This window comes from Stegodyphus dumicola, chromosome 5 (assembly GCF_044657685.1).
Source record: "Stegodyphus dumicola isolate Sdum_Otavi_A_Nest chromosome 5, ASM4465768v1".
Lineage (NCBI taxonomy): Eukaryota > Metazoa > Arthropoda > Arachnida > Araneae > Eresidae > Stegodyphus > Stegodyphus dumicola.
Window position 1 is genome coordinate 194,588,250 of NC_140772.1, and position 26,085 is coordinate 194,614,334.

The following is a 26,085-nucleotide window of genomic DNA, read 5'->3' on the forward strand; positions in this document are numbered from 1 at the left end:
TGGAAGACTCAAGTCTTTATTTAAGCATCAGTTATAAAATTCTGTCAGCATCAGTTATTTAAGCAAGAGTTATAAAATTGATTACATCTTCTACATTATTCTAAATTATAATTGAGATATAATCTCTTGGAAAGCAAGCTGTACGGTTGTTATAAAATGTTATTCTTTGCAGTGTGCTTTGTAGATATCTTTGGCGCAGCTCTGAAAAGAAAGGAAAGAAAAAGAAGTTTAGTGTAACTCCACATCTATGCACAATACTCAATATGTATCATCTGCAGATATACTTATCTACGAACGTTTAAAATCCTTTCCTCCTCTTCCCCTCAATAAATGTTTTAGGAAACCCTGGAAACTTGAAACAGTTCCAAAACCTCTATACTGAGTCCGATAGCTTAGAAATATCAGAAACAATTAAAGAAAATCTAACTTAGAAATATCGGCTACTTTAAATAAGAAAATATATGTATTAAATTATTATTATTATAAAAACTTCTCACTTTAATTTTAAGGGTAGTAATATTTATAACATTTATATCGTTTTGTCTCAGGTAGAATGACGGCATTAGAGGATATGATTTACTTTGCAAGCGAAAATATAAATTATATGTCGATAAATATATTATTTCAATATTTTAAATCTGTTTCATTTTCTTTATGATTTTCTGAACAACTTCTCTTTTATTCACTTTATTTTCGTATACAATGTACAAAATATGCGCTAATCCAGTGTTTATATTAGTAATGTTTCTGGACTAAACTATAAGAAGTTAAGTTTCTGAGGAGTCAAAAATCATACGCTCACATTTGAACGTGCGAGGGAATTGGTGCCTCTCAACCATGGAAGTTTTCTTCTTGCCTCCATGCTCTTGATCATACAGATGAGAAGAAAATGAGGGAACGTTATTCCCCAAATTGGAGACCAGAAAGCAGATGCGTGAGTCAGGTCAACCACAGTTCATTCTCTTACAGCTTTTTTTTTTTTTTTTTTTTTGTCACCAGTCAGTCGTTATAACTGGATAATATGTGCAGTCGATGATGGATCTACAAATATTTATTTTTTAATTTAAAGTGAAATGATGGTCTGTATTTTGCTACTGGATATTCAGACAGAACTGAGGTATCAAAAACTAGTAGTTTTAAGCTTCTATAAGTTTCTAGTTTTTATGTCTAAAGTAATTTATATTTTCTTTCTTACTTGTTTTCTTTTTGGGTTAGAGTTCTTTGGACATCGTCGCTTTTGTATTAAAAATATTTGCTTATAGTTTGTGAAGAAAATAAATGATAGCGCTGGTTATTAAAATGTCGTGGTCAAACTTCTTATTTATTGTAAAAAATATATGTAAAATAATATCTTATAATGTAGTTATTATATGAATATTTGAATACTGAAATTTCAATCTCTAATTTTGTCTTTTAACTAAAATTGATATTTTAACAAGCGGTATATTAATAAATTTTAATTTAGAAAATAATATTAGATTAAAAACTCTTTAAAGGAAATGATTTGCCATATAAAGAATTTCACTTTTGTACTTTGCTGACCGGGTGTGTTTATAAAGCGTATAAAATTCCAAAAGTAATTTCTTAATTTATGCTTCAGTCGCTGACTGATAGTGGTTATATTGTTGTGACTATTCTTGATCATCTGAATAGTCTAAAGCAGTTCCACTTCTTCATCGTACCAAGAGGGAAAGTGTTGCTATTGTCTTTAGTTTTAGTATTGAGTATCTTGTACTTGACAGAATAAATTTGCCCACCTACATCCTAGTTTTGATGGAAGAAAAATTTATCGGGGAGGGATGTATCCAACTGGTTTCTATCTTACATTTGCTACCACTAACTTATAGAGGAGATTTTCGGCTCAGTGGCAGTTCTTAAATGCTGCCATGCCTCAAAACAGTCAGCATCTCTACCACCATGCCAAATAGGGCGACTAACATTTTTCTTATCGCATTTCATAATTACAAAATATTAATGAAATGCATTTTAAGTTTCCTAAAATCATTTTACTAATTCCGTTTTTTTTTTTTTTTTTTTTTTTTTTTTTTTTTTGTATCGTTATTTTAACACAATTTTTATGTTTTCACGTAAATTTTTCTTATCACATTCCATAATTATAAAATGTTAATGCAATGGATTTTAATTTTCCTAAAATCATTGTTTTAATTCTCTTTTTTGTATCATTATTTTTCTAGAAAAAATTTGAACAGTAGAGACATCATGGAATTTAAGAAAGCATCCTTTTTTTTTGCATTCCACAACATAAAATTCTTCATTTTACCTGACGGACATTCACGTATTATTTTTGGATCTAGGAATACGGCCAAAAACAAATTAATCTTCGTCATCTGATAAGATTAGATATAGTATATGCTTTAAAGACTCCTCAAGAAAAGCGAAACTTTAAATTTTAAAGCGGAGACTTTTTTTTTTTTTTTCTTTTCGTAGTAAGTTCATCGTTTAATAGTTCAGGTTTAAGTTTTGTTGTTAAAAGTTCAGAGTTCCGGTTTGCCTCTTAGAGTAAAAGGCACTTTGCTTTAGAAATTTCGCTTTAATTCAATTTAACTATTTTTATGTAATTAATTAGCACATGTAATGTAACTATTTAGAACAATTCAATAGTTACGATGAAAATTATAAAATAATGAGGAAAGCACGGAAAATTCATGAATTCATTTGATAATCGAAAAAAAAAAAACTGATGTTAATAAAATTTAAACAAATACACTAAAATCCGTGCCATATTAAATTACTAATCTTCTCATCATTCATGAAAATATACGTTTGGCCACAAAGCAATAACTTTAAGCTAAATTGGATCTTATAATATTACGATTTTCTGAACTCAACCTTCTACTAGCACTAGGTATAAAGAATTCTGTTAAACCATGAGACTTATGTTAACATTTTGCCAAAGTAATTAGTCTTGTTCTATAGGGCTCGCAGATACAGAAAGCAAACGTCTGAAGGAAGCTAAGTTAAAAGTTTTAACTTCATTTCAAATATTTTCTATACTTTCTGAAAACTCTGTCAAATAAAGAATAAAAAAAAAATTTGCTCGAAGAACGTACAGGGAAGAAACAAGTATTTGTCTAATGAAGTAAGTGGTATCTACTTACTATGAAATTCTTCATCCCTTCTTTCTCTTCTTCGGTTATCTGATATGGATAGAAAAAGACTATTAGAGGTTAAAACTTCTTAAAAAGTAATATATTAATAAAGTTAGATAGTTGCTGATTCGAAACTAATACTATATAGAAATCTTCTTTTCACCTCTCTCAAAAGTTTTATATATGAAAATAGTCTCGTAATGCATAGGCTCTTTGCATTTCTTCCTATGCTTGTCGAAAAAAGAGGGGCAAAAATTTGTATATTTCTGTGTCATGAAGATTAATCTTATTGGACTGGGTACGGGATAACGTTTGCATTGAACTACCACACAACTACTATTCATCGGACTTCACTTAACCAGAATTAATAAAAAAGCCCCTTTGTTGTTAATGCATTTTTTCCCCTGCTGTTTGCAAACTAGAAACGAAAAGGTTCTAAGGCAGCAAGCGGCAAAAATCAAATGCTTTGCCTTTTGTTTCTTAACCTGATGATTAGCACAAAAAGTTTGAAATTGGTTTACACATGTAATACAGTAACGTGATTTAAACACATAATACAATTAAAATATTAAATTAATGGCTAGAAAAAACGAGTCTGATAACAAATTATCTGTTTCAAGCTATGCTTTAAAACATACTTACTTTTTCTTAAAAAGTGAGCCACAGTTTAGCCATGTTTATCATTTACAATTTTCAAGATAATAAGCATTTGCAGGCAATACTATTAAAATTGCATAACCTCTGCAAGGGTAGTTTCTCCTTTTGGAATACATAAAGTATGACCCAAGAACTATAAATCTACAATCCACAATTTTCGAGGAAAATGCGAAAGCACGACTTTATATCTGAAAATTATATTTATTGGAACATGAGAAAATTGCCCAATGAATGAGAATAAAATAAATGCATGTTTTACCCATCATTGTCCTGGCGAAAGGAAAAAAAAACTACGTAATAAAACTTGCCGGTGTGTCTTTTATGTAAATATACGGACGTCCTTTGGCTCACATGGAAAGGCTACCCACAGAAACAGCAAATATTAGCATGATAATAATGTATTCCAATCGTGAGTATTGTAAAATATAATTTATTTTTGTTCAATGTAATGAAAATGCTTTAAAAATGGCAACGAAATGGGCCCATTGATATCCATCACACCAATATCTCGATGTCAATGTGATCAGCAGGCGGGGATTTCAAACAGAAAAATTCCTAGAAGAATTCTCCCAGCAGAAATTTGCAACATGGGTGGCAGAACGCATAACAGTCTCATAGAAGCTGTATTATTGACGGATTTAAATGAATCTAGACATGAGCCCATATGCATTAGGCAAGGAGTAAGGGTAGAAATACTCTGCACGGAATATTATGGGCAATGAAGCTGTACACGTTTCATTGCTTACCATTAAAGTCCTCATCCAGATGACTTTCAATGACACATGAACTTTTAAGAATGGCTGTTATATCATCATGAAGCCAATAATGTAGACCCTGTAGACAGAAGAAGCATATTTCCAATGATGAGATCTTCAATAATTATAAAGCCATGCAGGAATACAGTCCAGTCTACATGCAGTTTGCCTGCAGAAGCATCAAGCTGACCTGTCTATAAATATTTAGACCGGCATATTGAGTAATTACGCTATCGGATTCATGTGCGCTGCATCATCGGCTCATCGAAAATTCATATTTCGTATTTCTCCTTGATATCCTAACTGATTTTCGTGATGGTATTAAATGGCGTATTGTTTTAGTATGGGAAGGCCCCGCATATGCATACCTCAGATATCCTCTACGTTTTTGAGAGAATATGGTTTATGCAGTTGTGTTAACCACGATCAACAGGCCTGGTACTTTTGGGTTTTTTTTTCTGTCTCCAGCTGAAGACTGAAAAGCCATCTAGTGTATCGAAGTTCACTTACGAAAGAACATTTAGCTACTCATCATCCTTATGCTGCATTCACTTCGTGGATCATGTTTAGTCAGCCATTCAACAACAAGCTCAAGCACGCCTCGATATGTGCAGTTGCAATTTTGAGCAATGTTTTGTGTAAATCTAAGGTTATATCTACGTATCAATGTTTAATATTACTTTCGGATATGAATATGAAAGGCATTAGATGAAACGCATTAGGCTCTTTCTCATTTTTTTCTAGAAAACTATTGGTGTAGATTCAGGTTCTTTGATTTTTTTTTAAGTTCTCCAAACAAACAATTTCGTTCGCCGGATTTAATGTAGTCTTGATGGAACATTGTGTATGGATTGGAATAATTCATATGTTTCACAATAAAAAGATACTAGCTTATAATACTTTTCATATATTAAACTAAAGTGATCGGATAAAATTGTGTTTTTAAATACTTTGAAGAGCAATAGTAATTACGAAACTAGTATTTGAAATACTGAGGTTTCAACTTACCTGAATCTTTTGTTTCTCTTCCACCATGCACTCATAAACCTGCAAAATAAAACATATATGGCTTGTTAAGAATTAGGATATATGTGCTTTACTTTTGTAATTTACTAATGTAATAAATAAAAAATGATACTGAGCATTGAGTTTATTTTTTCAAAAAACGCTTGAAATATTTTGAAATAATATCTTTGTGATATAGTTTAGAAGTAAAAAAATATATATAAATAATTAGACAAAATAATAATATGCTAAAGAAAAATAAAAAAACTGCTCTTTTTAAAATGAGATTAGGAAGCAAGGAGTTTCAATGTTATGTCTGCAAAAAAATCCTTTATACTGCAACCATGTCATAGTATAACAAGGGTGGCCATAAACGGCTTTCGAAGGCGAGTTGTGCGCCTCTTATGCAGATAAAATATGTGCATAAAATATGGTAAACTAAAGCTACTCAATTTCCAAAAGAAAGTCATTAATTTATTTGAATTTCTTTTTACAAAGTTATTAGTAAACTTAAATTGATCAACGTCTATATTTGATTACTTTTCTTGTTAGATAACAAATGCTATAACGTTATTCAAACATATAAAAAAATACTGATTCTATCAAACAATTTTATAAAGAAAATCGTTAAAAGTTAGATTTGCTTGTGGATGCTTTACTAATGTTATCCATCTTAGCAGTTAGCTGCCGGAACAAGCTCAGTTAAATGCTGATTTGTTAAAATAGACCGATGCTTATTTTAAATAAATTTAAGTGTCGAATACAAAGATTCACAATAACATGAAGTACCGCAAGCTGAGATTAATCTTAGCCGATGTTCTTTGGTTTTAGGATAGTTTTGCTTCAAAAGCTGTTTTTAAAACTCACCATTTGTTTTGTTGCTGAACCACCGTTTTGTTTTACCTGTTTCAATCCTTCATCTTCTTGAATCTCCACTAACTCCAACTCGGGAGCCAAAATATCCCCAGAAGTTGGCTGTGAGAGGGAGAGCTATTTTTCAAAATGCCAACAAGAAAAGAGTTTTCTAAAAATATAAATTCTGGCTTCAGTGCTTTTTAATCACTAAATCTATTAATAGTATATTCTGCCAGTCTTTGCAGCTTACATGTATAATCTGTAGCTATAATTTCATACCTGGGTAAAGTTTCCAACTTTTTAGTAAGACAGGGGAAGTGAGTGCGGATTTCAGAAACCATATCTTTCTCGAAGAGTTTAATTTTGTTATGGAAGCTGAAGAAACTCTGTGCTAAATCAGAAATAAGTTAGCCAACACCTTGCGGTTACCAATTTAAGTGTCTCCTTTGAAACACGCCATATCTATGAATCAGTTGGCATCTTCAAGTAAGATTTCACTTTTTCAGGGACAAATTTTTTGATTGGCTTCAGCAGATCAAAGAATTTTCTTAGCACACTGACTATTGAAAGCCACCTTACTAAATAAAACCACGACGTATCATCGTATCATCTGGAAGTTTATAGTTTTCTATTCTTGTATGCAGGCTATCGATAAGTTTTGGTGTTGAGTGAATGTACTTAACAATTTTTAAATATACACTCAAACCTGTTTTTGTGAAGCACAAAAAAGAAAACGCATAAAAAAAAATTCGCGTAAAACTTCACGAATAGTTGTGAAAAATAGTTTACGCATCACAATTATTATGCGGCGAATACGAACCGCATAAAAAAGTTTCATGTAGAAAATAACTCAAAACCTTACGAAATAACTAGGAATTGCTTTTTTAAACGAAATCAAGACACGAGGCTTGACAGCTACTTGGAATCTCGCCAAACATTTTAGAAAACACACATGCGAACATTTTTAAATATTTTATTTACATATATATTTATTTTACATATACAAAGCTTTTCAAAAAGCATAACCATTACCCTTCGCAGTCTGACAATACGCGAACTTTTTTGTGGTAAACTGGTTCAAAATCCCGTTCGTCGCTTCAAGGTACTACGCACTCGTTTAGAGTTGACTTTTTTTCAGTTACCTTAATCAGTTATCTTTTTTTCAGTTAATCGGTGATCAGTTTCTGCGACGACTGTTGTTTCACTAGACGCTTGTGTATGTCTCGGTAGCCAAATGTACAAGATTATAGCTCCTTTTGAATTTTGAAGTTCTTTCATAATTGGCATCGATTGCAAGAAAATGACATTCTAATTTATGGCGAAGTTGGAGTCCTGCATAGATTTTATATGTCGTCATATAATCGTATAATTTTGGTTGAAATTTTCATATACCGTACAAAAAAGATCGCACAAATAATTAAAAAAAAAAAAAAGAAAAGAAAAAAAAAAAGAAAAGACCGCACAAAAACAGGTTTGAGTGCATTATCAATATGTGGGCGTATTTAAAATAATTAGCTCCTAGGAAAAACGCGATGGACAGAGACAAAACTGGGTTAGAATGCGTCGGTATTTAAAATTGCCGAAAGCTCTTCAGTAGAATCTGTCATAGCTGGATTGCCGTCAGTTGCGACGCTGACTTGCTTTTTAATCGGTACAGAATGTTTTTCAAGCGCAGCATCAAGAGCATTTTTTATATCTGCTCCTCTTGTATCCTTTAGTGCAATGAAGTTCAATAGTTCTTTTACTTCTAGATTATTTGTGTTGAGCAGTGATTCAAATCCTTTTAATCTTTAAGTTGCTTGTGACTTCATCCGAAAGAACAGAAATTCGCCTTTCCATAGTATGTTTAGAAGTATTTGTTCAATTAATTTGAGCAATTTTTTTATTTTCTGGATTTTTCTTTTTTTGGTACTTTCTGCTTTAAGAAATTGCTTCCGAAATATTTCTTTTTATCAGTTGTCCTTCCGTGTGAGGACGTTTTGCCAGAGCAGTGTTGAAGGCTATAATAAATCCGGCCTCCGTTATTACATCTGTCTCTTTAATAAGCATTGACATAACTTTGGTTTGTTATTTAATTTTACTTTTAAAGGCACTATTTTAGTTCGTCTTAACTCACAACCAGGAAAGAATTGTTGCCTAAAAGAACAGTGATTTGGTTCATGACATCGTTTACGAATACTGCCCTTGAACTGTGATAGTGCTTACAATTTACATAAAAGACACATTGTTTCCTGTTTTTCTCCACAAAAACAAATTCTTCTTTCCACTCCGCTTTAAATCTTCCGTTCTGCTCTTCATCTTTGTATTTTCCAGATAGCACAATTACTTCCTTTAAATCGGAATCTTCCTTTTTCTTTTTTATTTAAAAAGAACTTAAAAATGTTCTCACGGAAAAAAAAAAAAAAAAATACTATTGAGCCACGCTCCTAGTAATCTACACCATCTGCTGTGGACAAACTGGAATGAATTGCAGCTATTCTCATCACTGTTTTGAAAGTCCTGATGAAGAACGTGTTAATGGATTTTAAACATATATCGAAAATTATTATGAATTCTATTGATGAAGAAGAAGATGTTATAGAAAGTTCAAGCAAATATTAAAAACAACGCTAAACAATCTCTTTACTGAATGCGTGTGTTAATAGATACTGGATTGCAGAAAAGTTTCATCAACGGAAGCATTTCCGAAAGAATGCATTTTCGTGCATTTCCCGTGCAAAACTTCGTGTTGTCTTCGACGCATCATCACCTGCTGAAAGCAAACTGTCAGTGAATGATGTGACTTCTTTTCATTTGGAACGATTCGCTGTTTTTAAAATAATGTAAGTACAGACTTGAGGCTTTTGGAAAATCAAGTTATGGTTTTCCAGCTTTCTTGAATTCCAATACGCGGCTGTTATAGTTCGACCGCCTCATCCACCACCATGAGCGCAAACACGCATGCGCCATTCGGACCGAATTATTCTCAAAATAGGGTGGAAGGATGGGGAATTTCTTTCCCTCCAGCATAGCTCTTTCCGGAGAAGAGAAGACCTTTCACGTCGCAGCAAGTAATATAATAATAATCTCTTTTCGGACGAATCTCTGTGTTTTGGCAGAATGCCAACCAGGGTTGCGTTTGAGACGGTCGAACTATACTGACATGAAGTTTGACCACCCCTGTACTACACTCATGTCCATAAATTAAGGATAATTCGGAGTCACGCGGAAATCGAACTCTAAAATAAATATATCACCTGTAAAATCACTACACACATCTTCAAGAATCATATGCAAATTTCAGGAAGTAACCAGATGACACCGATGGTACGTCACAATGACGAGAGTGTAAGAGAGTGATATATAAGGAATACAGGCAAAGAAGTAAAATTGTTCGCAAGGCGCTTTATAAGCATTTCAGGGCAATAACCAAATAGTTTTGACACAAAGGACGCATTAGGATGATTTTTTACGTGGTAGAATTATCAGCCGTCTGCAATGTGGGGGTACCCAATTGGAAGTATCAGACGAACTTGGAATTTCCCAGAGTGCCATCTCCAGGCTTTGGCAACGATTCCAAGATGATGGTAATGTGAGTAGACGTTACAGCACAGGTCGCCCCAGAGTTACAACGCCGAATGAGAACCGGTATTTGGCAGTTACTGCCAAACGAAACAGGCGGAGCACAGCCTCAGACCTGTCTCGTCAGCTCTCTTCAGCTACTGGTAGGACAATTTCAAGGCAGACCGTGTACAGACGCTTAGGGCAGATTGGTCTATATGCTCATAGACCTGTCAGATGCGTTCCACTTACTGCAACTCACTGTCGCCTGCGGTTAGCCTGAAGTAAGGAGCATGCATTGTGGACACCCCAACAGTGGGCTTGTGTGATGTTTTTCGACGAGTCCAGGTTTAGCTTGCAGTCTGATTCTCGACGGACTTTCATGTGGAGATCTCCAGGTACCCGTTACCACCAAGAAAACATCACTAAACGACACCGTTACGGTGGTGCAGGAGTGCTCGTTTGGAGTGGAATTATTTTGGGTTCCAGAACTGACCTGCATGTTCAAATTGGAACAATGACAAGCCAAATCTATCGGGACATCATTCTGGAACAACATGTACGTTTGTTTCGGGGCGCCATGGTTGCACAATTTGTGTTTATGGATGACAACGCCCGTCCTCACCGTGCAAACATCGTAAGCGAATGCTTTCAATCGGAGGATATCACCCGTATGGACTGGCCAGCATTCTCACCGGACTTGAATCCAGTAGAGCACGTGTGGGACATGCTTGGCCGACGAGTTGCAGCCCGTCAACCACGTCCTACATGTCTACCGGAACTTCGGAGTGCATTGCTTTTTAAGTGGTGTAATATCGCCCAAGATCAGATCGATAATTTGATAGTCAGCATGCCTAGGCGTTGTACGGACTGTATTGCATCGTCTGGGAGACATACAATGTATTAAAAATCATACCAACCATGTAATATTGGTTTTTTGTAAATAGGTTTTTTTGTAATTTGCTCCAGGTAGAAAAAATCGCTAATTTTTTTTAATAATATCAAACATATAGCATCTTTTTTGCTCTTTACCTTTTGTTTAATAAATAAGCTTTACAAATAAGTCAAATTTGTTTTGCTTCTAACTCTTTCTTTGCCTGATTTTGCATTATCTTTAATTTATGGACATGAGTGTATATTAATACACTGGACTTAAATTCAGCCTCAGCCACGTTCTGCTACTTCTCAGCTTCTAGTGAAATCTGACATATAGAACGCCCTGTTGCAACCAGTAAGATAATTTCTGGTGTTTTGTTGAGTACGATACAAACAGAAAATTTTGTTGCTAATGTAATAAGTAAAACTAATATTGATATTAGTTTTACATATTACTGAATGTGAATATGATGAATCCAGCTAGTGTAATTCCATGAGTCCAGTTAGAATTGATAACAGAAAGGAACCTGCATTTGTTTCTTTTAAATCGTTAATTTATTAGTGAATAACAGATAAATTTTAAAGAAAAGTTAATTATCTTACGCTTTGCTGAATGATAAAACATTGCCGCTTTGAAGATAAAGATATTTTAAGTCGGACAGCAGCAAAACATTTCTTTTAATTCATTGAGTTCGAACACAGGTCCTTACCGTGTTATGTACGTGTCTATTTCACTAACTATTGTCAGTAAATATTATTATATCATTTATATTTCACTACAAAGTACGGCGTTCATACGAAATGACCGCTGTTCTAGATATTATAAATTGTAATTAAAATGATTTGTGCAAAGCTCATCAGTCTCATTTTAACGAGAAAGACGCATTTGCACTGCCACTGAAACAAACCTTGCCTTTCTCTGCTCAGTGGTTTCTTTTTGTCGAGAAAGCCGTTTTTTGTGCAGCTTTAGCTCCGTTTCTCTCTTCTTCAGTGCTAATCTGTTGCAGGTGTGCAAAAGTTATCTCTCTGATCGCACTCTTGTAGCAGTGCATGACGGAGGAGTTGTTGAGAGAAAGCAGACCAGGGGCTGCCCTCAGGTTCATGTGCAGGTCCTGACCTATGGAATGCAACTTTTAATTCCATTCTCAAAGCACTGTGGCCAACCCACACAAAGGTGATTGCTTTTGCTGATGACGCGACATTTATCATCAGAGGCAAATCGAGAGACCAGCTGGAAAGTAACAGTAATGAGACCATAGCAGAATATGTACGGCTCTGTGAAGGCAAGAAACTCACCATCTCGGAGCAAAAGTCAAAGTATTTGATCGTACACAAACCAGGTGAAACTCTCGCAAGAAATCCAGTTTTGAAATTAAAGGGCCGTATAATCAAACGAACTCGGGAACTAAAACTGCTGGGGCTTATAATCGATGAAAAGCTCTCCTGGCTGCCTCATCTCGATCTCGCGCGAGGACACACGCAATTGCAAATACCTTAAGGGGCCTTCAAGGCTCAGACTGGGGCCTTAGACCACATATCCTAAAAATCCTCTATCAATCCGTCGTGGAAAAAATGGCCCTCTATGGAGCGGCAATCTGGGAAACTCCAATGAACGAAAGGAAAAGAAAATTGCTCAGTAGTATACAATGCCCCTTTGATCTGGCTATTACAAAAGGATACCGTACAACATCGACAGCGGCAGCCAAAATGCTGGCGGGATTTTGGCCATTACATATTAGAGCAGCACAAGAAGCAGCAGTAACGACTGTTCTCCAATTACATCTCTGCACTACTTTTGGACAACGATGCTATGATCCAGAGGAGTATGAAACAAAACGTCTCATAAATGCAACCCATCCTTCACACCATGGAAAAGGGGTTATAGCACACACTACCTCTCAGCACAGTCTCCATGAAGAAATAAGGCCAGTAAATGTCATCCATTCGTCTAACTACGGAAAAGGAGTCTCGGCCCACACATCATGGAAAGATGACTCTGACATAAAGGATCAATATTATGTTTATACAGATGGTTCAAAAGTTGACGGACAAGTAGGCTGTGGCCTTATAGTAACTAAGAACAAGGAAACGCTGATAACATGGAAAGGTCATATGGGGCAGAATAATTCAGTTTTCCAGGCTGAAGCAATTGCGATTCGCAAAGCTATCGAGTTAACAAGCCCCCCAGTAGGATCCACTATTAATATTCTTACAGACAGCCTCTCGGTCATATATGCCTTACGAAACCCCAGACATCCTTCTCCTATCGTAGCGGAGATTCAGGACACGCTGAAGGAGCGTTCGTCGACAATGAATATCCTCATATCTTGCGGCTTCCTCATTACCTTGAATGCGCATGCCGGCATTCAAGGTAATGAGGAAGCCGACAGGCTAGAAAAAGAAACAGCTCACAATATCGATGCACAATGCGTAATTACCAAACTCCCGTGGCCTCACCTTAAAAATGTGACAAGGACGGCAGCTCAGCACCAGTGGCAATGGGAATGGGACTCTACCGAACAAAGCAGGAAGGCCTATGAATATTACCATAAAGTTTCGATCGATCGTCTCGAGTCATCCCCACAAATAACGAGATTTGTGACGGGGCACGGGCCTTTTCCCTCCTATTACTATGAGAGAGGAACTGCAAATACCGAAAGTTGTGTCTGTGGAGGCATTGGTAAACCAGACCATTACTTGACCCAATGCCCTCTAACCGCACAGTGGCATGTACAGCTTCCGGAACAGGCAATTTCTCATAAGCGTTATCTGATAAAACAGCCAGCATTTCGCATCAAAATATGCAAGATAATGCAGAAACTGGAGGAATTGGGAACAGATTTGTGCAGTGTGGAATAGTTCCCTGTCAATCTCTCCTCTCTCTCTCTCTTTTTTTTTTTTTAACTGTATATATTATGAAACATGTATGTATTACGGCCCACTGTATATATTATGAAACATGTATGTATTATGGCCAATGAAAATTATTATGAACTATGTATGTATTATGTAACAGGCTCAATATATTATGAACTATGTAAGCAACTATGAACTATGTAAACATGTATATGTATGAACTATAAGCAAGTATTATGAAAGATCTATGTATTATGAACTACTTGTATATAAGTATGTACTATGAACTATGTAACTATAAGCAAGTATTATGAAAGATCTATGTATTATGAACTACTTGTATATAAGTATGTACTATGAACTATGTAACTATAAGCATATGTTATGAACTATGTAAGCATGTATACAGGACCAATGTATGCCCTTATAGGCCCCATGAGGTGTTGCCCCGGATAGTTGCGGAACCTGGACTAGACCCGAATAGTCTTAGTAAGCCACACGGGTGTCCAGATTCTGCTCTCAACTCAACTCAACTCTTCTTCAGTGCTGTATTTTCTAGGAGGCATTCTTAAAAGAAATTACGTTAAGGCGTAGTTTTTATGTAAAACAGATGATTGCCAATGCAAACAAATGGTCACCTTTCCCCTGACACACTCAGTTTGCGTTCAGTTGTAAACCATTTCAAAAACAGATGATTGCTAATGCAAACAGATGTTCACGTTCCCCCCCCCGACACGCTCAACTTGCGTTCAGCTGAAAATTCAGTTTAAAATACAATGTCGGAATAAAATCGGGCAAATTTTTAAGCTCTTTACACGAAAGGATATTTAGCATAGGAGTTTGGATAAACTTACCTGAGAAGATCTACTACCCACAACTCGTTAGTTAGTTTCGTCTCCTTTAATTTCTTAACGTTTGCAAGTTTCTAGGTAATTCATATGTAACTATAGTTAAATGCATAATAAGCAACAATTGTATGAATTAAAAATATTTAAATGTTCTTAAATACCATGATAATTTAATTAAAACAATGATAACTGCATGTATGGTATCAGTGTATATGGACTATTTGAATGCCGTGGCAACTTCACCCTATTGACTAGTACAGTTACGCAAGCATTCAGTAAACTATCGACGACAAACAGACACTTAAGCCGCATATAATAAAGATTAAACATTATAACAATATATTTTTTATTTTTAATTACCATCGAAATGATAAATTTCAAATAAAGAAAACTCTTATCATTTAATGGTAACAATCTTTTAACTTTCTTTGTGCGATTAAAAAACTGAGTAAAGTCTTGCAGTCAACCAAGAATCAACCAAAATATCTTCAGTTGTTAGATTCGTAGGACCAAATCTAGAAATGCTTTTCCCGTAACATTTTGATAACAAAATTAAGTAACATAATAGTTAAGGAGTGCTTACCTTTCCCGCAATTTCTGGATTTTCGCAGACTTGGGTTGTTAATTCACTTTCAGTAGTGGTTGGAGGGAAATACATTTCTATGCACTTTTGCGTGATATCAAGGCTCTGTATAAAAGGAGAGATATTAAGCATTCATACTTTGAAAACCTTTTAATAACCTTTTTTAACCTTTTTTTTTTATATAATCTTATCCCTCCCAACACAGCTAATATAGGAAAGGTTATTATAATCATAACGGAGATGAAAGTAGGAGATAGCTTTAAATTTTATATGAAATTTCTCCAGTAATAAAACTTGGGATAACTTTGTTGTACTGAGACATGAAAAACAATGTGAGATTATATTTGACTTCAGAATGATTCAAATTCTAAGTAAAATCGAAAATCTAAAGTCTTTTCGAGATGTCTACCCGAATTTTTAAAGTAACCTTTTTTGTGATATTTGTCTACTAAATTGTAAAAGAATTTTCTGTAGTATTTGCTCAAAACTCTTAAAAAAAAAAAAAAAAAAAAAAAAAAAAAAAAAAAAAAACTAATTCCTAATTTTTTTTTTGGGGGGGGGGGATATGTTAGAATTCTAATTTAACCTTTCCTTAAAAATAAGCAAGTTCTTTGAAATACCTATTCGCGGTTTAAAGTGATTTCGTGTTGGAAACACATGCAGGAGTTTGTGTTAATTCTCATTATTTTGTTTGTACTTCTATTTTCAGGATCTACCACTAGGATGCAAATTAATTAGTGCATTTAAGCCCAGAATTCTTGAGTTCTACAGACAGAGCCTCTGACAGCCATCATTGTCCAGTCACTCTATTGTTTATCTTTGCTACTGATTTGATTGCTCGTTTTAGCTCTTTTATCCACAATTGTTTCGTGAACTAAAAAAGCATGATCCAAAATTTAGTTAAGCGCATGTTCCTTTGTATTTAATATTAAATCTGATTTTTAGCACTTGTCCAGAGTTCTCACGCATGAAGGGGCTTTTATGTTATTCAATAACTTGTGTAATTGTCAGGCTGACATAAGCAAGACAGGGTGATAAGTCCTGTCTGTATGGTTCTAGGAGTTAATAAATATACTTAAAATGGTATAGAAATGTACAGACCTACTTGAAATATTTCGGTACGTGTTAGAAAAATCCATCTTTGCGAACTTAAAAAATGCATATTTAACTTTTAAACTAATTACATAAACATTAAACAGCTTATATAATTACTGTTAATAAGTTGATATCCCAATGTTAGTAAGATTCAACGTTAATAAGTTGATATCCCAACTTATTAACATTGAAATCGAAACCTTCTAACAACATACCATAGCAAAAGGTTTATTCCGTCCCCTTGTTGAGAAAATGCTTATTTGTTACCCGTTAGAAGTTGATAGAAATCCTGCATCTGATTTTTAGGTTCAATATATTCTTAAAGTTTAGCTCTTGTATATGAGTCCAGAGCTGTTGAATTTGTAGGCGATGATTTTGACAATTATGTTAAAATAATGAAAATATTTAGTGCATCTCGGCTTTCTTTTAACTGAAGACTTTCCAGGGTGTAAAATTGCTTTTCATTATTTCTTCATTTTACATATCTATGATGTAAATTTCTGAATTTTAAACTGAAAATTTAATTTTTCATTTAATATGAGTATAGAATATATTATTTGAAAATTTAATACACCTGTTTCAGTGATTCAGCAAGAGGTGCTTGAAATGATTGTTGAAAATGATAAAAATATTCCTCTAAAAATAAAACATTAAAAAGAAAAACTCTGATGTGTGCACCACATGACTTTCTTGTACGGAATATTAAATTATACGCATTTTTTCTTGCATTTCATTTAAACTTATTGGATTGAATTAAATTTACTTTGTAGATACCGCATAAACCAAAATAGAATAAATGCACTCTTTAAAATTCCCTATATTTGTTTACTATAGCGATACACTGGCGCTAGGTTCACTTAAGCGTTACATTTCGTTCATATTATAACTCAGAATGCATATAAATTTATATCATTTGAAGAATTATCTAATGATTGCCACATTTTCTATTCAAATACTATAATAAATCTAAAACGATGTATAAAAGAAATTAAGCAAACAAAACAAAAAAGAAACAGTTTTTCACAGACGATTCAGTATTTCACATTCAATTAATTCAGTTCTCACTTCGCGAGAAGGCAAAAATACATAAAAAATCAAAATATCTATATTAAAAATTAGGAAGTAAATCTTCAATACTTATTTCCTCGAATAAATTCCAGATTTGTTTAAATATGATTTAATTCGCAATAATAAAAGAAGGGCGTTGTTGCGAAGCTAAGTTTTCCTAGATTGGCAACAAATCCACTATCCTGCTGTTTCAAATGTAAACAAGCAATAGCCGCCATCAAAAAAATTGTTAGGCTTAGCGGCACTTAAACAACTTTAAAATTGTTGATAATTCTAAAAATATTGCATACAGATTTACTAAAGGCATAAAAACCTTAACCGGAAGATAAGAACAACATTTTTCTTATGCTGTTACTAACAAGATGGGCCTATTTCGTAATCTTTAGTCTGTCAAATAGCTCTTTGACAATGATAATTCCTTATTTCTTTTCTTAATTTCTCCCTCGTTCCGACACGACAATTAGCCAGAAATTAATTAATTTCCATTCATTAGTATATTCAAAATTTTAATAGACATAAGAACTCCCCAACATACGTCCCTCAAGCATTCCTAGTTCCTCCCTATCCCATAAATTACTTCTCAAAAGTTTCGACGCCTGAAATAGTTCAAAGCCCCCGCTGCCGATAAAGAATTTCGGACACACAGCCCTTCTGACTAAGACGCCGAAGAAAACACTTTGGCCACTTCCCACTAGAAAGAACGTAAGATAATTAATGCTTTTTCTGGCCTTTTATATCTTCATGTACATTTCCTTTTCTTATTATATATATATATTAATTTTCAATTTTTTATTATTTGATTTGTTTTTGCAAAGATTGCATTATATTTCTTATATTTTTTAATGTTCTAATGTTTATTTCAATTACATTGAGTTATATTTCATAATTCCAATTTCCAATGTTTAATTTTTTACAAATAGATTTGAACTAAAATGCATAAACAAGAGGGTGTCGGGGGACAATTATTCAAGTAATTCATCAATTTTACTGCATAAATTGCTTTTCACTCAAAATTGTATTAGCGAAAATACATAATCAAAATGAGTTCTTTGGTGCTCTGCGTTGGTTCTGGATCCCTTTCACTTCACGGAAATATTTGGCTAACTTAATTTGCCAGTTTGGCATCACCTTTTTACTTGAGTAAAGGACGAAACACCTTCGTATTTATTTATTAATTATTGTTCATTGAACGGGAGTTGGTTTGTTCCCCTTGAAAAGTCAACTAATTTCCGATCAATGGCAATGATTACTTTGCTTTTAACTTAATTTCTTTTTCCAATTGAAATTTTGTTATTCATGATTTAATTCAAGTCCCCGTAAAACATTTTTAACAATTTGCATTCAAGTTACTTTAAAACAATTTTCGGAATTAAACTTACTACCTATGGGTTCTCTCTTTTTAGATACTTCTACTAAAATTAATATTAGGAGATAATATAATTAATATTTCTTTAGTAAATAAATTATTATTATCTTACTTTGCAGCTATTGCGCAAGTATTAGAATAACTTGATTTCGAACTAAGTGAATTTAAAATCATAGGCCGATTGCAACCAAAATACGAGGTGCACATCTACATGTTATAGATGTCCTATATACAGAATTTTATCGTTCTGAGGCTACTCGTTTTTGAGTTATGCGAGATACGTACGTACGCACGCACATACGCCACAAAAAATTCTCTTCAGAATTCATTTAAAATTAGTTTTATAATTTTTTTTGGGGGGGGGGAGAAAGAGTCGTTTATCCTGTCCTTACGTACAGATGTCACGGAAAATATCGTTAAATTGCGTTCGATAGTGGTGAAAATGAATATTTGCCTTGAAATATGATGGCTGAAACTTTTCGCGATTACAATAGTTCCTTTTTACTTCGTACAAGGAAGTAAAAAAGAATGGCCTTTTAATGGTTAAAAATACTCTTCACTTGAATCACACGAATTTCCCTGAATGGGCTTTTTGATTAGCACATAAAATAATTAATTTCATTACACTTTTTATCTAGCAATTGTAAAAAGCAAATAAGATATTTGTTTACTAGTTTGCTGTTTCTTGAAACAAGTACCTAATAATTTTTAACTATAAAAATTTCGATTTTAAAGTTCGTATTTAATATGGAACAACTTATTCATAGCTTGCATTAAATCAAATTACTCCACATGTATTAAGAGTGTACAATGAAACTTCGATAAATGTTTTGCAAAACAAGATAAAAGATGTTTGCTTGAGCCAGTCATAATAATTTGCTTTACTTCATATTTTGGGGATTATGCGGTCACACGTTCCACGATAAGCACTTTTTGAGTTAGTCTGAAACGCACATTAATACTTACTCTTTGGGGTTTATGTTTCGCACATTCGATGTAAGCTTGATAGGTTTCAGTTTCATAGCCTGAAAATAAATAAATAAATAAGCAAAGAAAGGTAAATATCATGTGAAAATTGCATAACTTCTTTATTAAAGAATTATTATTGATTATTAATAATTATCTGTAATTAATTAATTAATTAATTAATTATTCATTTTATTAAAATGCTTTAAATTCCAAGTAGATTCAAAGCCCCCCCCCCCAAAAAAAATGATAAAAATTGTCTAGCCATTACGATTATTTTGAAGCAGGAGACGTGAAAAATGTGCAGTGCCCTCGCAGGAACTGGAACCTGGACCTCTCGTATACACCGAGTGTGCTATCGTTACACCACGAAGTCATGCTGGAACATGGAGGTAGGAAAGGGAGGAGGGGCCATTCCGCGCTAGAAGTGAAGCACTGCTTTGAAGCTTGGGTCACCAGACGGGGTGTTTTTTGTTTACATTCAGAAGCTCGCTTGACAAAATTCTGATAGTATTTCGACACACGACAGTTCCACAGAAATCGAAAAAGGGACACTTTCGCATGAAAGAAACATTCATAGTGGGATGGATAATAGCAATTTGTATAGTTTAGTGACATTTACGCAAAAATCACATCTTGGTTATTTTTCGATAACTAACAACAGCGATTTTGATTATGAATTTGTTTTATAAAATTCTAAGCTGTTGCACTACAAAAATATAGATTTTAAGAAAATTGCTAAAAGAGATCTGCCAAAATTTATTTTCTAGAAGATTTGAAAAGTTTGAAACTTGATGGCTAAATGTAAATATAAAATTATGTATGTTAAAATATTTGTAATTAGACACATAGGTCAGATTAAGTTTTTATTAAATAGAGTAACGCATGCAAGGGCTATCTGCCTAAAGAGAGAGATGCCATCGTGGGGGAATTTTGAAGAAAAACTGACCTTTGAGTGGGTATTGAAAAGAATACTTATAATTTTCATTCAAATTATATTCATATATATTTTTTATGTAAAACTTTCGGGTGTATGCTAAATTAGTGTAAAGTACTTTACACGAAAAATATAGTGAATGCACAGAAATTAAAGATTTGCACATGCCGGAAATGATAAATAGGAAATATGTATGGGTATTTATGCATGTGCTTGCAAAAAACATGTATCTGCCTTTGACAAAATACTTAAATATTCATTAAATTATTTATAAATGTATTTGAAATGAAGAATTTATTCACTTATAAACAACTGTGATAGTACTGTGAAGAAATCTAATGATTAAATGTATCTAATTTATAATGATTATAAATGTTATCTAAATATATAATAACCTTAATATTGAATTGTAAACATAAATTGAAATCCTGTTGACAAATAAGTTATAAAACTATTTAAGCAAGAATTGTTCGTATTGGAAAGCAATCTGTTAAAAGGTATTGTAAAGCAAATGCTATGAGATGCGCACTTAAGAACGTAATAAAGAGTTTTGGAATATGTATTGTTGAAATGAAGGGTAAAAGAAAAAAATCTGATAAGTATAATTAAAAGAATTATTCCCTTTACATTTTATAATAACTCAGTTACAAGTTTTAAATAATACTTTAAAAAAAAAAAAAAAAAAAAAAACTTATTTTATTCCCTTTCAGAAATGTCCAGAGAAAGTCAAATACTACTTTCCTAATAATTCTCTAATTTAAAATGAACCGAATAGAGCATTAATTATAAATATAAATTGATTTACATTTTTCGATTTAAAAGAAGCCAAAAAATCATGTCATATTTAAGAAAGTATTTTAGGAAGAAGCTCTATAAATAGAGAAGAAATAATGCATAATTTTAATATTAATAATACAATAAACTTTGATCTTAATTTTTGTACCTTAACCGAATAAAATCGAACTACCTTAATTTTTTTTTTCTAATGTAATTAACGAAAACTTGTGAAAATATTTCATTCAAATTAAACCATTCTGAGAAAAGTATAGCATTTAATTCCGTTCAGAATGAAATGTTGTTTAAAAATATGTTGTTTTCACATACTTAGGACTCTGAAGTGTTGTAGAAAAAGAAAATATATACATTTATATGTATATTTGCGACGAAATTACAAAATATTTACACCCGAACGCGTCAAATCCCATAGAACTCAATGGTAAATGACCCAATGTTTTGGTCACCACGTAGGGATCGCCGGTGCTTCAGAGCAGGGTACGGAGAAACTTGTTTAGTTCGACTCCTTCTTACTTCCTACCTCCATGTGCTGGAAGGAGGGAGAATTTTTTTCCTCCCTCACTTTAACTTCAGAGAGACTAGATCATTTGCATTAAAAAGTAGGTATACAAATACACAGTTTTGTTCTTGAAATAATGAGAAATGTTCATATTAAATTTTTAATAAATATGTACCACAAAAATAACGTAAATGTGTCATTTTTCTTCCTTTCCTCTATTATATAGCGTGAAATTCTCAGATGTTGAAAGACACATTAAAGTGATATTGTATCACATAAACTAACGAAATGTTTTTTATTATGAGTTCCTGAAACGAAATGGAGATTCTTCCTACTTTAACCGCGTTTCCAGTTATCCGACATGATAACAGTCTGCAGAACTTCAGATAACTAATATGTAATTTTATCGTAAAATGTTCTTCAATGAATAAACATACATTTGGTCTGTAAATAAGAGTAAATATATTAGTACCAGAAAACGTTATAGCTTTCTGTATTGTTTTTATGCAATAAAATCGAAAATGGATATTTCTTATACAAAATAACATGGGAATGCAAAAACATATTCAGAAGCAATTCACATCCATGTGTATTTAAGTATACTGATTGAAATCGCATTTTAATTCACAAAAACAGGGAAATGGCATAATAATCAATATTTTCGCTGTTACCCTATCTTGAAGATTTCCACTGTTATTTAGCGCTAACTGTCATGGAAACGCTTTGTTTGTAATGATATTCCCAAATGGGAACATTTTTATAACAAATTATGTTATTTATTTGTCAAATTTTAGGTAAACATTTATTAATTTCAGTTGGCATGTAAGTGGGAATATTTTTAAGTGATACCGTTTAATAAAAAAAAATATTTTGTTACTAATTATATTTGTTTTATATAAGTAATTTAGAGCAATGATAGTTAGTTTAAAAATTCTCGACTTAAAAATCATGAAAAAGTTCAAATAAATTAAAATATCGAAATAAAGTTCAATAATTTATAATAATAATTAAAATTTCATAATAACTAAGACAGACAGCTTAACAATGAAATTAATAAATTATATCACGAATTATTAACTAAACTAATTAAGCTACAACGCAAATAAACTTATTAACGAAAGAATATAAATGCCAACACAAACAAAAGTCCTATGGAATTTCCCTTTTTATCATAGACATATTTTCTCTCTAACTAGTTGGCTAAGGACAGAAGTAATGTTCATATGCTTTACTTCACTACTTTATTTTTATCTTTATTAGAGCTAAAATGAAATTATGAAGCACCTTCTGAAATTTCAACTTGCCTAAAAATTCAGAACAACAGTAATTAATCAAGTTTAAAGTACTGAAAATTTGCTTAGCTCTTACATTTCTCCCACATTTCGTAAAGTAATATAACTGAAGTTTCTGCATGTAGAACTTAGTTGATTATGGCAAAGCACACTAGAGCTATCTGCCTAAGGCAAGATATGCCTTTGTGAAGGATTTTCTAAGGGAAACACATTACACATGGGGGAAAACAACGATAATTTTCATACAAACATCCCGTTCGCCTGGATTCGAAAGCAGGTCCGAATTACCAGTATTCAGCGATTTTACTGCTCGGCCGCTGATGGGCCTCTTGAGCTAAATTTATTTAACTCTCAGACGTCAAAACGAGAATCTGCAGGAAAGATTGCAATTTTACATATTTCTGATTTTCACCGTGAAAATATTACATCATTTGCAATTTCATCAGAGCTCAATGTTGAAGCATTTTATTTTTGAAGGGATACTTCATGAACTGGATACGTTTCGTCTTTGATACATTTTTACCATTGCTATTTTCATCGAAAAAGTTTGGATAATGAAATGTGTGTATTTAATATCCTTATCATAAATTAAACGCAGCGTGTACAGGACTCATTAGTGAATTTTACTGTCAAAACATTCAAGGGGGACATTTTACGATTTCCATTGATGATATTGCGATTCCCATCATAATGCATTTTATCCATTAAAGAGACACAGTTACAGAGCCACATTGTTTTGAATTTAGTTAATCCACTGAAATATTGTTATCAAAGAGCAGAAATCTCCTAAGTTTAACATTTCACAAAAACAGTATTGTTCCTTGTATTAAAACGTTTAAGTAAAATTTAATTTGAATAAAGCAATATCGCTACCTAAATGTTATTTTAGACATTGCACCTACACCTCTATTGTTACGTTTATTTCACTCAAATTTTCAGTTTCGACACCTTTCATCCCTAATTATGAGATTAGTCCTAATAAGGCTTTCACATGTAAAAGTGCAACGCAGAAATTACGTATGCTACGAAACATGTTGAGAAGTATTTCTGAGAAGCACTAGTTTTGCAGAAATTTAACGATCCATTAGAATTTTGGAATGGAATCATTTATTGAATACCTAAATGATGCAAACACACTAAAAAGTCAACGACTTGAAAGCATTAAAAGTCAACCACTATACATGGCGCAACAAAAATTTATTAAGAAAAATGCCCGAAAAAATATGCCAAAGGCTGCAAACAAAATTTAATATTTAATGAACGACTACATATTCCAAATATATATAATAACAACATCTGATAATATTAGGCATACTACTTATTTTGTTTTGAATTACATTATTTAGTATTAGATCTCAATGACATTCATCAGGAAGAAAATATAAACGCAATATTTTTAACGTAAACCTTAAGCCTGTTTGTTGTCAATATCAGCCTTATGTGTTTAGTTTGATGGACATGATAGTGATTACGCATGGCAGTGATAGTATATAAAGAGTATAATAATAAGTAAGCATTCGAAATATTCGATAGAAAGTTCTATTTTGCATGTTTCGTAGAAGAAAAAAAATTCTCGTAAATATACACGTTCTTAAAAAGAGATATCAGGAATAGGAATATTCATAAAAGACTTGAATGTTATCTATGAGTAAGCACTCGTTTACAATAGTCTATTTAATACTTTTATTATATTTGACTGCAGTTCAATATATATTCTATTTGAGAGTTTACAAATAAATTTGATGTCCAGAGCGAAGAAGGAAATGTACTATGCGGTTGACGTTTTCTGAAATAGTAAAATCTGTTTTGAAAGTTATCTGAAAAATGGCAGTAAATGACGAATATTTTTAGCAGTTTGTATGACTTTGTTCTGGCCGAGTTCCGAAATGAATTAAGTTGCTGCTTTTAATGCTAGATTTCTATATTTCATTTTCCGTCCGAATGCTATCCGCCTTTGACACATGATTTATTAGCATTGTTTTTGTCTTACATACAAGTTCATTTTATTAAATGATGATTGCTTACTTGCAATCATTTATACTGTAAGCCATCTAACTAGTTATCAGTTTCAGATTCAGCATCGCATCTGCTGATTTTGCATGTAACGAGACTGAAAACAGGGTAGACATCAAGAGGTTAGCTAACATCCCCTTTTTAAATACTAAAAATTCTAAATTATGAGTTAGCAGTAGAAATGGCCTGTGGTTTTTCTGTGGGGTCTTTAAGCTCATTCCCAAAAGCTTTTAAACTTTATTTAATAATTATTTACATATTCTTGCTCATTCTACTGAAACTGTTATTAGCTACTGTCGTCTTCAAAAATTAATTTCATGCTAATTTTTCAAGATCAAAATTCGTTCTACTTAGTCTATTTAGTGCAAACGGCTGACTCAAACTATTTCCTTTGAAATTAAAAAATATAAAATTCATTTTCGATTACGGATTTCAGATGGTTGCAATGCACTGAAGATGTTTGTAATTATTAATTCCTAACAAACAACTCTAACAAATAACATATTTTATGAGTTCAAATTTAAATTAAGGAAAATTTTCCTAAAGACCATTTTACTTATATATATTTTCGAACTAATTAATATTAAGGTTAAATTTGCAGTTCAAAAACTGAAATATTCTCACAGATTCTGCTAAAATAAAATAAAATTTCCACTGCAAAATTTTGCCGTGTTAGTTTAAGTAAAATGAATACAATACATACCACAAGAAATGCATTTATAAAATCTTATAAACATAGATTTCCTGTCTGTTTCATTTTCATCTGCAAAGCACACTGCTACGACAGCCAAAGCGAGTACGAATATAGTCAAAGTATTCATGATGGTAAAAAGAATATCAGAGGGGATCTTGATATATAAATCTTTAAAATTTCGATGGACAGGTAATCTACCGTGTAAAACCTTTTATACTTCCCGAGAAAGTATTTTTGTTATGTTTTTCTTGCTTTAATAGAGATGTTTAATCCGC

The 26,085-nt window shown here is 32.8% G+C and overlaps 2 protein-coding genes across 2 annotated transcripts in view; one reads left to right on the forward strand and one right to left on the reverse strand.

The window, feature by feature from the left end:
• Positions 1–16,036, forward strand: part of LOC118190454 (aldehyde dehydrogenase 1A1-like) — a 48,346-nt gene extending 32,310 nt beyond the window's left edge. Inside the window, exon 12 of the mRNA XM_035361160.2 lies at positions 15,795–16,036. Within this exon, the coding sequence (XP_035217051.1) occupies positions 15,795–15,869 (75 nt within the window). The 3' untranslated portion in view covers positions 15,870–16,036. The remainder of the gene's footprint in view (positions 1–15,794) is intronic.
• LOC118190455 (uncharacterized) lies at positions 1–26,065 on the reverse strand. The gene is made up of 6 exons (XM_035361162.2): positions 25,820–26,065; positions 19,581–19,639; positions 15,086–15,190; positions 5,531–5,569; positions 3,120–3,158; positions 1–201 (listed from the first exon to the last, which is right to left on the reverse strand). The coding sequence occupies exons 1-6, from the start codon at positions 25,935–25,937 to the stop codon at positions 160–162; spliced, it is 402 nt and encodes a 133-aa protein (XP_035217053.1). The 5' UTR covers positions 25,938–26,065; the 3' UTR covers positions 1–159.
• Between the last annotated feature and the right edge of the window lie 20 nt (positions 26,066–26,085).